This window comes from Colossoma macropomum, unplaced genomic scaffold (assembly GCF_904425465.1).
Source record: "Colossoma macropomum unplaced genomic scaffold, Colossoma_macropomum, whole genome shotgun sequence".
NCBI lineage: Eukaryota > Metazoa > Chordata > Actinopteri > Characiformes > Serrasalmidae > Colossoma > Colossoma macropomum.
Window position 1 is genome coordinate 32,054,841 of NW_023494795.1, and position 14,296 is coordinate 32,069,136.

Below are 14,296 nucleotides of genomic sequence, written 5' to 3' on the forward strand. Positions count from 1 at the left end.
TGTCACTGCTGTGCTGAGAATGGACCACCACCTAAATAATATTGGGGTAGGTGTTTCTAATGAAGTGGCCAGTTAGTGGAAGCTCTCTCTCTTTCTCTCTCGAATTCAAAGTTATTAAAAGAAATTCCTTTTTTGGCATGAATTTTAATAAATAACTGTTGCCAAAGCAATGAACAGAATATTTAATATAGCAATGATATCAACGTAGAAAAGAATGGAAGATTGAAGGCCATAAAACACAGATTCCTGTTCTTCTAACTTACTATTTACAATTTTGTTAACTCAAAACGTTAAGGCCGCCCGAACACTAACTTTTTTAGGTTAAAACAACACTTTCTTACAGCGTACTACTTCACTCTCTACTCTGTGTGTGACACATATAAAGGCAGTGTGTTATGTCAATGTCATTTTAATGTGTTTTCTATCTCTCTCTCTCTCTTTTTCTCTCTCTCTCTCTCTGATAAGGCCTCAGATTCAGGCTGAATGGCTCCGTGTGGGCAGCAGTGATGGAGAGGTCACTGCACTGTCCCACTTACACTACACACACACGCACACACTAACAGACACGTGTGTCTATAAATTATGAATGCTGATAGTGTTCTATCTCTCTCTCTCTTTCTCTCTCTGTCTCTTTATTCCATGAGAATAAACAAGAGGAATTATACGCTATGGCCCACTATAAATAGAAACATGCCTTTTGCCTTCGGGATGTGGTTGCATTTAAACAGGTCAGGCTGTGAGCGTCCACACACACGCCTGTGAAAGCACACGGGATGGCCACGGCCCCCAAAAATGAGTAAAAACACAAAAACAACAGCGTCAAAAATGCCATGTGGTCCTCTCTGATTAAAGGGCTCATATCTTATGTTTTTCTTGTATTTTATTTCTTTATATTCCTGAAGTCCTGACGCTTGCGTGGTTTTACTTGCCAAAAAACAGACATAATTCCTTTCTACATGACCATCTTTTTATCCTTCACAATTACTCAGACTGTTTTTTTTTACTGTGCCTTTAAGACTGATATAAGTAAATAATCTCTGTTCTGATTGGCCGTTTTATATTGTGCCTCTTTTAAAAAGCATACCCAGCTAAAACACTCCTTGTAATTTCGAAATGAATGGGTGGAGCTAAACTGCTGTGGGCAGAATAAGAAGATATATGGAAATATGTTTGTGACATCACAAAAACATTGAACAAGAAATGGGCTTTTGCAGCTTAGTTTGCTCACGTGGATGGGTTAGTGGACCATAGCTCTACATAGTACATCAAATCACTTCATTTTTATAAATATTATGGAAATTTAGGAAAATTCACAGAATTCATAGAATTTCTATGATATGGACCTTTTAAGTGACAAGAATATAGCTCGAGAGTCCTTATAAGGTAACAGTCTCTGTTAATGAGCATTACAGGAATACATTAGTGTTCCTTCAACTTAATTTCTATCGTCCAGACCTATAGCATGTGGTTGATGACCGTAAACATCAATTAATCATTTCTGACTTCTTTATAATTGTGGTTTGACTCAATACATTTTCTATTCTTTCACTAAGCGCAGGTAAATTACTGTCTATGGTAACTGACTGTATGCTACAGATACAGAAGATGGACATTAGGTTGAAAAAATGCTGGAGAACTCCTTTAATCTGGACTAGCCTCCACACTGGCAGCATGGCAGGCAGCCAGACGACTGATGTGCAGTGTTTAAGCAGCCCCCACGTCTGCAGCACCGCTTCATTCCTCTTTTTAACACTCCCTCATCCACTTGCCCTCTACCCTTCCCCTAGGGGGGGAAATGCCCACCTCCTTCTTAAGAGCCATTTACTTTATCGGGCTGAGTGAAGTGCATTAGGGATCGATATCACTGTAGACTTTAGGTGGAGGGATTTGCCCAGCACTGCACTGTAATAAGCATGTGTTAATGTAAAAAACCCTACCTCTACCACCATCCCTCCAGTCCACCCCTCCTTTCCAAATCAACCAGCCCTCCTTCATGTTTGGAGAGATAAATCAATGGAGTGAGCGCTGTCTGTGGTGCTGATGTTCAGAACCCTGGACTGGGCTACACTGGGTTTGTGTTTGTATTTAAGTTTGTGTGTAAAGACATAACAGTAGTTTGAAACTACTATTTTACTAAATTTGGTTGCACCAAAAATCATCGTCATTTATTAAGTAGTAACAATTAACTAACACATACATCATTTAAACGTGACAATGAGTGCACTTGCATGCACTTAATAATCCGATAACTGCAGAAAATCAGATTTTGTCAGTAATCTGATCAATGCTTTTACATGCTCTTGAGTAACCCCATAATGTGAAAACTCAAGGTCTACATGAGTAATGCAGTAATCAGACTCCTGCTTTGCAACCGTCCAATAAACTCACAGAATAAGCCGTGATGTAAACGCAATGTAAAACTTGAACTTCAGGTCACTGTTTTTTTTTAAAAAAAAACATCGAGCCACTTTACCTGAACATATGAACATACATCATCTAGCAGATGAATATTTAAATCTCTCATTTCATCAAGCATGTTGTTGGTTTTGCTGCCATCTCATGGCAGCGCTGCTTGCTTATTTCTGATACAGCTGTCTGTTTTCACACATGCACAGACTGGGAAATCTAAAAGACATCTAAATAGGGGTTTAAATGCACTGAGAAATCTGATTGCTGAAAATCCAGCTCTCTTTATTGCATTTCTTAATCAGACTTCTAGACCTTGCTCTGATCTAAGCGATCAGAATTATGCTGCTTATTTGCCCATTTCAATAATTAGAGAACTGCAGAAATCCGATTACGAATGGAGAAAACACACTCACTGACACATTCACAACCAACATACAAACCAGCTGCCACTGAAACACCAACATCCAGTATAGAAGAGAATGATGTGGACTGAACAAAAAAAAATCATAGCCGTTGTCTATTTATTCTTGAATATGTGTTTGTGTTAACCAAACATGCAGCTTTTTAGATGCGAAGCTTCTCATGGATCAGGGGCTGTATTACAGAAAATTCTTATCTTTTTCTCTTAGGTTAGGCTCTAACAGGACAAGATAAGATTTTTCACAAATTTATATTACAGAAGCAAATCTTATCTTCATTTAGGAATCTTATCTTACAGCATCTTATCTCCAGTTAGGAAATCTTAACCCACTTGACCCAAGTCGACAGTCAGCTATCTTATCTCTTAGCAACCGACCATATGAACACAGCTGAAACGTAAACACGCAATCAAAATAATGTTAAAATTGTAAGTACAGTGACTGTTACTGATGTAAAAAAAGGACAAAACAAAACTACAGTGCAATAAACTGGATATTATGAATATTGTGAGAGCACCCCTAGCTGTTTATCCGAGCATCGCTGCTCTCTAGTTTCAGTTTCAGTTTCCCAAATGCTTTAGCCAAGTGCGCTAACGTTATTCCTCCTAATAAACAGACACACGTTCAGCTCTTTCTCCTCATTATTCACCACCATCACTGTTATATTTTATCATCAACATTAACACATGAAGGCAATAAGAGGGGATGGTGGGGATTGTGTGTCTGCAGTGTCTGAGACTTTTAAAACACTGTTAGAAAAAAACTCTCACAAGTCAAAGCACCATTTTCAGTGTAGATAAATGTAACATCATTATGGTAGTTATAGTGAACTCTGCTGCCTATCACTGCAAAGAACAATAGAAACAGGTGGTTAATCAGAAGTTAAGACTCTCTGGGGTTTATCTTAAAGTTAGGACAGTTTAGTAGATTTGGTCTAGTTAAAATGTTTGTGTAATACTGTTTTCTTATCTGGAGTTAATAATAAGATTATGAAGTTAAGAACTGTTGTTCTGTAATAGCTTCTGTCCTAAATTCAGTCCTAGCTGAAGATGCCATGGTGATTAAACAGATAAAATATCAGAGTTGAGAGGTTTCTCTAATATAGCCCTTGGCTTGTAACTCACTCACTCACTCACTCACTCACATTTAACATGATTGTCCACAAGGGGGAGCTACTGGCACTCTCGTAACTCTAGTAATTACAACCTTGTGTTCGCTGAAATGGAGGAAGCTGTTGGGCATTGTGGACACATGAGGAGTGTGTGCTTTCTAGGATTTTTGGGGGACTACATGCTGCTGCATCATATCAGTGACACTTTGAGCCCTTGTTTAAATGATAGTTTCGGGCTGACCAACACAACAGCAGGATCAGTGTAGACCTGTGGTCACCAACCCTGATCCTGGAGATCTGACTTCCTGCAGAGTCTAGTTCCAGCCACAGTGTGCCACACCTGCTTCAGCTAATTCTTCAGAAGTCCTTGATTGACTGGATCAGATACTTTAGTGTTAGTTAGGGAGGATGCAGCATTTTAGATGCAGGCTGAAACTAAACTCTTCAGGATAGTAGATCTTTTGGTGACCACTGTAGATGGTTAGAGCCTCGCTGAACTGGAGCTGTGGATTTTAGCTTCAGAGTTAAAACCAGGGTCATGATTAGAGCTGTAAATAAATTCACAGCATTTAGGATTCAGTGTTTTAGCTTATTTAACCAAAAAACATGACTTTTTCTTTTTTGTGCTATGTGGTTTGCATTGCTCTCCCCAACACTTACACCTGCTCAGCGTGTGGTGTAAATATTTAGTAACTACTACGCTCTGTGTTAAAACCAGTTTGCGTAGTGTAACCCACTTTCATTTAGTAATTGGTAAACCTGAACTTAGTAAACACGTACGATACAACTAGACTACTTTTAACTTATGTACAGCTGGGGCAACTGGCCTCTGAGATATAGTATGCATAAAAGCTGCACAATATATAGTAAGGGTGTAGTTAATAGTCTTTGTAGTAAATGTGTAGTATGCACAATTTTTAGTTAGTATTTAGTATGCAGTGCCATGTTGTAATGATTATGGAATTATTATTGTTATATTATGTAATGATTGTGTTTAATATGTATTAAGTATATAACATCTGGCTCCTGAGAAGTTTGTTGTATATGTAATAAGCATGTAGTATGTGTAATAGGCATGTAGGATGTGTAATAAACATGTAATATGTGTATTAAGTGAGTGGTATGTAAATGTGTTGATACATTAAGGAATACAATATGCTGTGATTTCATCACACAATATCATCATCATGGACACTTTAAAATACAGTCACTGCATTTCATTCAAACAAGGTCCAGTTTCTCCTGGGATTTTTCAGACATGTAGAGCAGCTCTACTTGCACAAGGTCCCAGTACGCTGTCACACTGTGATTCCATGCTTGATTTGATGTTTGTACAGCTGTTTCAGCATCTGAGCACATTCATGGTAAAGCTTACAGTGCTATGATTTCAAACTCTATCTGCAGGACCCAGCTAGGAACAAAAAAATGAAGAGGAAATAAAAACATGATTGACTGTCCAAAATTGACTGTCCAAAAAAACAGCATTCAATGAGTGATTTTATATAGATAGATAGATAGATAGATAGATAGATTATATATACATATATATGTGTGTGTGTGTGTGTGTGTGTATACATACATACATATGTCTGTGTGACAATATGACAATAATATAAATCATAACATGTCTAGTAATATGTGTAATAAGCAAATGGTGGGTGTAATACCTGTAGTATGAGTAATGTCAGTAACATATTTGTGAAATATGTAGTTCCTAATAAGTTTATAGTATGTAATAAATGTGTAGTGTGCAGCAAGTACAATAAGTATGTGTTATGTGTAATACATGTAGTATGTGTAATAAGCATGGAGCATGTAGTATGTGTACTAATTATGTAATATGCAGCATGTAGTACAAGTTTGTACTATGTGTATTATCTGTAGTATATGTAATAAGTGTGGCATGTGTAGTATGTGTAATAAATGTGTAGTATGTAGAATATAAATTATGTGGTATGAGTAATGCCTGTAGTATATGTGAGTCAGTATCACATTAGTGTGTAATATGTAGGTCCTGATAGTTATGTAGTGTGATGAATCTGTAGTATGCAGAACGTATGATACATTTGTAGTATGTGTAATACCTGCAGTATGTGCAATAAATGTGGAGTTTGTAGTATGTTCATAAAATGTGGAGTATGTGGTATATGTAATAAATGTGTAGTATGCAGCATGTGTAATAAGTTTGTAATATGTGTAATACCTTTTGTTTGTGTAATAACACAATTGTGTAATAACATATGTAATATGGCGCATGCAATATGTAATATGTGTAATAAATGTGTAGCATGTAGTATGTGTAATACCTGTAGTATGAGTAATAAATGTGGAATATTTAGGATGTGTAATAAATGTGTAGTATGCAGCATGTGTAATAAGTTTGTAATATGTGTGATATCTGTAGTATGTGTAATAAGCGTGGAGTATGTAGTATGTGTAATAAATGTGTAGTATGCAGCATGTTCTGTCCGTATCTGTGCTCAGCTGCTCTGGCCTGGCCCCGCCCCTCTCCCCCCCTTCCCCCTTCTCCCCCTCCCCCCCTGCTCGATGCGCTCGGCTCGCGGCTGCGCTGGAGCTCAGTGCGGCGCTGCTGGAGACGATGGCGACGGACGGCATGATCCTCACCAACCATGACCACCAGATACGGGTCGGCGTGCTCACAGGTAAGCGCCAAACACCGCGTCCGCGCGGCTCTAACCGCGTGTGTGTGCGAGGTGCGCGTGAGTGTGTGTGTTCGGCCGTTTTGCAGCGGTGTCCCCCTCCTCAGAGCCGGGCTTTGGCTCGTTTCTGCGTGACGGCGCTTTCTCTCTTCATCTCTCTCTCTCTCGCTCTCTCTCTCTCCCTCTGCTATGCTGGTCAGCGATCAGCGCCTTGAAAGCCCACGCTCGTTTAAAGCCCGTTAATTTTCTCCTCTTACAGCTGACAATTTCATCCGCCATCCCTCCTAAAAAAAACCCAGACTAAAGGAAAGCGTCTCTTTTGGTGCTGGATGCGCGTGCACGGTGATTTTTTTTTCTCCTCCTGACGCTCTGCGTCTCCTTTTCTTCGGGAAGACACAGTTTGCCGTGTTGAATTATTCATTTCTCCGTATCGGCTTGTCAACCCTGAGCCGTAGAGGCTGAACCGAGGCAGGATGGACAGCATTGAGACGTCCAGCCACAGCCGGTCATTCATTTTTCGTTGATTGCATTTTTGTCACGGTTTCCCAGCTCTATGGCGATTTGCGACTGATCTGTATGAATGTCAGTGGCGATGGAGAGTTGAGCGTTGGGGATATTGCGAGTTTTCCACATTTCATGACCGCCTGCTCAATGAAGACGTGTATATTTTCCAATTTTGTACCTTCCCACCAATTTATGACCAAATAGCACGTGTGTTTTTCCTACGTTACCCATTTCTTTTGCTTTGTGCATTGCAGCCATCGCTTGAAATGCGAGCTATTTGAATGAGGAAAAAAATGAAGGAGAGGTTTAACCATTCTGTTAGCATTATGTGGTTAATATCTTGAAGAGAAAGAGGTTGGGGGGCGTGATGGGAAAAGATTAAAATGGCTACAGTTGTGGCTGCCTCTTCATGACTCTTGCCTTGGCTCCTGTTGGGTTCCTGACGGGTGTCAGTCTGCTCCAGTTGGGAGGATGGTGATGTGTAGCAATGGAGGAGCTAGAGGAGCTCCAGATATCACTGAGGGAAACCCCTACTCCTCCCACCATCCCTCCACCTCCACCCCTCCTTTCCAATCCAACCATCCCTCCTCCTTCACGCTTGGAGCTGAGTCAATGGAGAGCGAGAGCGCTGTCCGTGGTGCTGAAATAACAGCACCCCTCACTGATTAGCACGCACGTTCTTCCCTGCATCTTGAAGTTTGAAGCTGTTTATGCATATCTGTGTACTTTATTAGTCATGCACCCCCTTCCCCCACCAACACACACACACACACACATGCACACTTTCATGCTAGCCTTTTGCACACACACAAATTTCATGCTGGTCTTGTTGCTGATTAGTGTGCAATTTGCCCTCCATTTCTTTCCATCTAACCTCTCAACACTCTGCCCATCAGAGCACTTATTAATCATGCAAACCCCCCACCAATTTTACACATATATGCATATTACTTTATGCATATTTTTGTACATTATTAGTCATGCAAGCCCCCCACCAGTATGTACACACATACATGCTAGCCTAAAGCACATGTACAAATGCTTGTCATGCAACTGATTTAGGTTGCTTAATACCATTTAGTGCTTTCCCCCTTGGTATTTATATGCTTTATTAATATTTTACTGTCCAAAAAAACAAGTATTTCTAAAATAAATGTACAGCAGAAAGCAAAAATGTCATTTACTTTTATTGTAAAGAGATTTCACACAAAGGGTTTGGAGCATTTCTATTGGTCCTTTCATTGTGAAAGTTGCACACCATGTAAAGGGCAGCTGCTGTGCTTAAAATACATTTTCTCATTGGACAGTGACAACATTTTTGGATGTAGATCCCTTCTACCAATATACACACTCACACTCATACATTTATGCATACCCTACGAATATACTCAAATGTCATGCTTTTTTTGTGGATGATAAGCATAGAATTTACCCTCCATTGTTTTTTCTATCTAACCTCTCAGTATCTTAGCTATCAAACTTTTTTAAGCATATTTTTGTGTATTCACAAAGTAGCTAGTATTCACACAAACCCCCCACCAACATACACACGCACACACATTCTGGCCCATTGCAGATACACTAACATCACGCTTGTCTTACAACTGATTAGCACACAATTTGCCCTGCATTGTTTTTCTCTCTAACCTCTCAACACCTTAGCTATTGAGCCACTGAGCCATTTCATGGCTATTCATATACATTCTTAGTCATGCAAACCCCCCAACAATACATGTGCACACATACGTCATGCTAACCTAATGCACATGTACAAACGTCATGCCTGTCTTGTGAATGATTAGCATGCAATATGCTCTCTATTGTTTAGTTTTTTCCAGCTTCCCTCTCAGGACTTGGCTATCAAACCAATTTATGTATGTATTTGCACATTATCAGTCATGCAAACCCCCCACCAATATACACACATGCTAGACAGTCCAATGTGCCTTCCATTTGTTGCCTTCTAACCTCTCGGTATCTTAGCTATTGAACCACTTTATGCATTTTTTATGTTCTTACTCATGAAAACCCCAATCAGTATGTATACGCACATGTTAGCATGCCCTGCATTGTTTTATGCCTTTAACCTATGAGCACCTTCATTATTCAACCACTTTATGGATATTTTTGTACGTTCTTACTCATGCAGACACCCCACTAACACATACACATATACGTGTAATCTAATGCACATGTGCAAATGTAATGCTTGTCTTGTGACTTAATGATGTGCAATTTCCCCTTCTTTGTTTTTTCCATCTAACCTCTTAGCACCTTAGCCATCAAACTGCTCTGTGCATATTTTTGCACATTCTTAGTCATGCAAACCCCCCACCAATGTACACACATATACGCACATTCTAACCCAGTGCAGATACTTAAATGTTTCGCTTTTCTTCTCACTGATTGCTGTGCAATTTGCCCTTTCTTTTTTATCTAACCTCTCAGCACTCAAACTACTTTATGCATATTTTTATGCATTATTAGTTATGCAAACCCCCCACCAATGTGTACGCACATACACACATGCTAGCCCAAAGCAGATACCCAAAAGTCATTGCTTTCCATTTTTCTTTTACCTTTCAGCTCTCAGCATCTTAGCTATTGGACCACTTTATACATATTTTCGAATGTTATTAGTCACACAACCCCCCACCAATACACACACACATACATACACTAACCCAATGCACATGTTCAAACGTCATGCTTGTCTTGTAACTGATTAGCATATAATTTGCCCCCTATTGTTTTTTTTTTACCTTCTCTTAGCCAGTGAACCATTTTATTCACATGTTTATACATTCTAAGCAGTGGGGGACCTTCAGAGAAGGCCTAATGATTTCTGTGAATATTAAATATTTCTGTGTACTAAAAAAATACATGCCTGTACACAGATGTGTTAAAAACAGCTAATGCTGTCCACATTAATGTGTTAAAGACAGCACAGTTGCATTACTTTTAATAAAAAACATGTTAAAATATTTCTGTACCCAGATATGGATAACACATTTTGCATTTTAAAAGTGTCACAGAATGTGTAAAAAAATAAGTAAGATTAGCTGTGTTGTTATTTAGTATATTTTATGTTTTGTTCATTTTTATTTAATAGAATCGTGCTGCTTGTTTTATTTAATCTCTACAAGTATTGCAGTAATACTCATATGTCATTGTTCAATTTTGGTTGGAAACAAAAAGGTTAAATCCCAATGAAAACTGATCCAATCAGAACAATTAAGTGAGCTCTCCTATTGGTTAGGACTTCAAGAGCCGTACATAGTATCGACTATTGGATTATATAGATTAACCACTAATCAATCACACTTTGATTTACAATGAGACCAATTTCAAGAGAAAAAGGATATTACACTGAATGTGAATGCAAGCTTTGGTCTAAGCAGGTTTCAGGTAGTGGTTAGAAATGAAAAACAGTGGCGGTAGCTCTATGCCAGGACTCTTTGCTAAAGGAGTTACTGTAAAACTGCTACATGCACTATAAAAATATATGATAGTATCTGCCACAAGCTTCAAATAAAACAGAGAATGCCTTTTACAAGCTTTAAATGTCTATGTTTGATCTAAAAAATGTGCATGTTGCGCATTAGCTTAGCTAGAATCCCATAGGGGTGCTTGCAGAAATTAGCATTTCTCATAGAGAAACCCATACCACGCGGAGGGTTTTTTTTAGTTTTGACATTTATGGCCCAAACTAAAGGCCTAGCTCTAATAGTCACGGGTCACCACTGATTCTAAGTCATACAAACCCCCACTAATATACAAAACACACACACACGTCACGCTTGTCCTGTAACAGATTTGCTCGCTGACATTTGATCCAGTTGCCAGTTCAGCATTTGTCACTGTGTCTCCTTCAGCACTGTAACGAACAGCTATCAACACCATCACCATGACACACAAGTACACTGTGTGTAGACAGCGTGGTAAGAGACGTAAATAAAGAAGGCAGGGTAAATAGAAGCAGGAGAGAGACATCACAAAGTAAATTGGTCTTTGTGTGTCGTCTGACCTTTTAGAAATCTCGGCCTATTTCTCTCTCTCTCTCTCTCTCTCTCTTTCTCTCTCTCTCTCTGTCTGATTTTACACAGGAGGGTTTGTGGTGTTTTTTCTCCCCCCCCTTCCATTCTGTCATGGAATTTGAGAGCGCTGAAATGACATCCTGATCAATATGTAAACTTTGATACCGATACCAATTTTAAGGAGCAAAGAATTCTGATAACTGATAGCATAAGCCATCTTCTTTTACAAGTGAAAGGTTGACTATGATAAGTATTCACAGTCAGTGATGTATCTGGAATTTCCAGAAGGACTAGAGTAACGTTTTTAGTGGTTGAATCCTGGCTTAATTATGCTGTCACTTTCACAGTAGTTAATATGTAAGGGCTTTAGCTCAGCTCCTGAAGTCCTAACCAATGGGAGAGATTGCTTGCCTGTTTCTATGTAGATGCCACATATAAAATAATGCTTACTGTTTAATTATCTTGTGACAGTGAATTTAGAGTACAACCCCATTTCCAAAAAAAAGTTGTGATGCTGTGCAAAATGTAAAAAAAACAGAATGCAATGATGTGCAAATCATTTAAACCCTATATTTAATTGAAAATAGTACAAAGACAACATATCAAAAGTGAAACTGAGAAATGTGATTTGATTCATTTTTTGAAAAATATATGTCCATTTTGAATTTGATGCCAGCAACACGTTTCAAAAAAGTTGGGACGGGGGCAACAAAAGACTGATAAAGTTGTGTAATAATAAAAACTAAAAAAAAAACGTGGTGGTTAACAGGTCAGTTACATGATTGGGCATAAAAAAGAGTATCCCAGAGAGGCTGAGTCTTTCAGAAGTAAAGATGAGGAGGGGTTCACCACTGTGAAAGACTATGGGGCAAATCATCATTGTCTACAGTACATCATGTCAGAGAATCCAGAGAAATCTTTGTATGCAAAGGACAAGGCCGAAAACCAATACTGGCTGGCTGTGATCTTCGGGCCCTCGGGCCCTCAGGCAGTACTGCATTAAAAATAGACACGATTCTGTGGTGGAAATCACTGCATGGGCTCAAGAACACTTCCGAAAACCAATGTCTGTGAATCCACAAATGCAAGTTAAAACTCCACCATGCAATGAAGAAACGCCGCCGCCTTCTCTGGGCCCAAGCTCATTTAAGATGGGCTAAGGCAAAACGGAAAAGTGTTCTGTGGTCCAACCAATCAAAATGTGAAATTCTTGTGGAGATCATGGACACTGTGTCCTCCAGACTAAAGACCACCCGACTTGTTATCAGTGCTCAGTTCAAAAGCCAGCATCCATGATGGTGTGCGGGAGCATTAGTGCACATGGCATGAGTGACTTACCATTAATGCTGAATAATATACACAGGTTTTGGCAACATATGAGGTCATCCAGGCAATGCCAAACCACATTCTACACGTATTGCAACATCATGGCTCCGTAGTAAAAAAGTCCAGACGCTAAACTGGCCTTCCTGCAGTCCAGACCTGTCACCCACTGAAAACATTTGGTGTATTATGAAATAAAAAATACAAACGAGACCCTGAACTGTTGAGCAGCTGAAATCCTATATCAAACAAGAATAAGAAAACATTTCACTTTCAGAACTACAGCAGTCGGTCTCCTCAGTTCCCAAATGGTAACAGAGTGTTGTTAAAAGAAGATGTGATGCAACACAGTGGTAAACATTACCCCGTCCCAATTTTTTTGGAACTTGTTGCTGGATCCCAATTTAAAACGGACATATATTTTTCAAAAAATAATAACATTTCTCTGTTTTAACATCTGATATGTTTAAATGCCCAGTTATGTGATATGTAATATATAATATAAATGATATGTAAGGTTTAAATGATTTGCACATCATTGCATGTTGTTTTTATTTACATTATGTGTCCTAACTTTTTTGGAAACAGGGTGGTATTACTACAATACTATGTTGTAAGGCAAAAAAATATATTTGTGACAACAACTTGGTGAACTTATAACTCAATTCTTTTCATATTTTAGACTCACAATTTTTTCCAGTATTGATCTACGTCATGTGTGTCTTTAGCAGACTTGAACCAGAGGGTGTGCTGCAGAACCATAACAATGATTGACAGCTAGTAAAAGAAGGGTTAGAATTTAAACAAGATCTTTTAATAATAATAATAATAATAATAATAATAATAATTGGGTGTACTTCCAGGTGTATAACTTGCAGCATGGTAGCAACTCGGTTTATAGCACAATTTTTAATCAATTCAAACATACCAGATCAAAGATTAGCTATAACGATTAAGGGTCATTCTACAGAAACATCCACTTTTCTATCTCTCCATAGGTGTCACTGTTGTTACCAATCCTCATTGGTGTTAGACATAAGGAAGGTAACACCAGAGACAGTAACACAGTGACATTTTTAATGCAAAATGCGTTTTACAAAAAGGCTGCTACAGAGCATCAAACCACATGTTGTCAGTCATGAAATATCCACTAAAATATGTAATTTAATCCATTTGTATTCTATTTTTTCACAATTACCAAAGAATAAAGTCGGTCATACCAGTGACTTCAGCTAAAAGCTTCATATGAAATCATGAGCTAAATGAGAAAATTTCTGATAACTGAAAAGACACAATGGATTTACCATGTGTTTTTTTCATAGATCCTCAGAAAACAGGTTAAAGGAAGTCAAGTGATGTCATCAGTGTCACGACTCCTGGGGACCACAACTTCTATTATATTTTTTCAAATATTTATTTGGCCTTTGTTTTCTTTGTGTCATTTAATTTATATATTCCATAGTCATGTATGGATTATTGCAGTCAGAATTGCAGAAAAACATGTTTTTTACTTCAAAATATGGCACTCACCCTTTACACATGACTGTGGGGACAAGCACTTTTGTGGTGCTTGGAATTCTATATGATTGATTTAAAAAACAAATATTGCCAAATTGATGGCTGAAGAATGTGTAATTGTTAAAATAACTTATTGTTTTATTTTAAAATATGAATAAATTGTAACCCTAACATGTTTTTCCAATGTAATATATCTGTAAATGCTAGGGACACAAAAATGGACGTTTCTGTAGAATGACCCTTAAGTCTTGTCGTGTTTGAGGCTGTAATGTTAGATATACCCAAGTATGTAATGGATTTTACTTATGTTTTTCC

The 14,296-nt window shown here is 38.4% G+C and overlaps 1 protein-coding gene across 1 annotated transcript in view; it reads left to right on the forward strand.

Annotated features, from left to right (window-relative positions):
- Nucleotides 1–6,531: 6,531 nt before the first annotated feature.
- gphnb (gephyrin b) overlaps nt 6,532–14,296 on the forward strand; it is a 172,067-nt gene continuing 164,302 nt past the window's right edge. Inside the window, 1 exon segment of the mRNA XM_036582197.1 lies at nt 6,532–6,602. Coding sequence (XP_036438090.1) covers nt 6,539–6,602 — 64 coding nt within the window. The 5' untranslated portion in view covers nt 6,532–6,538.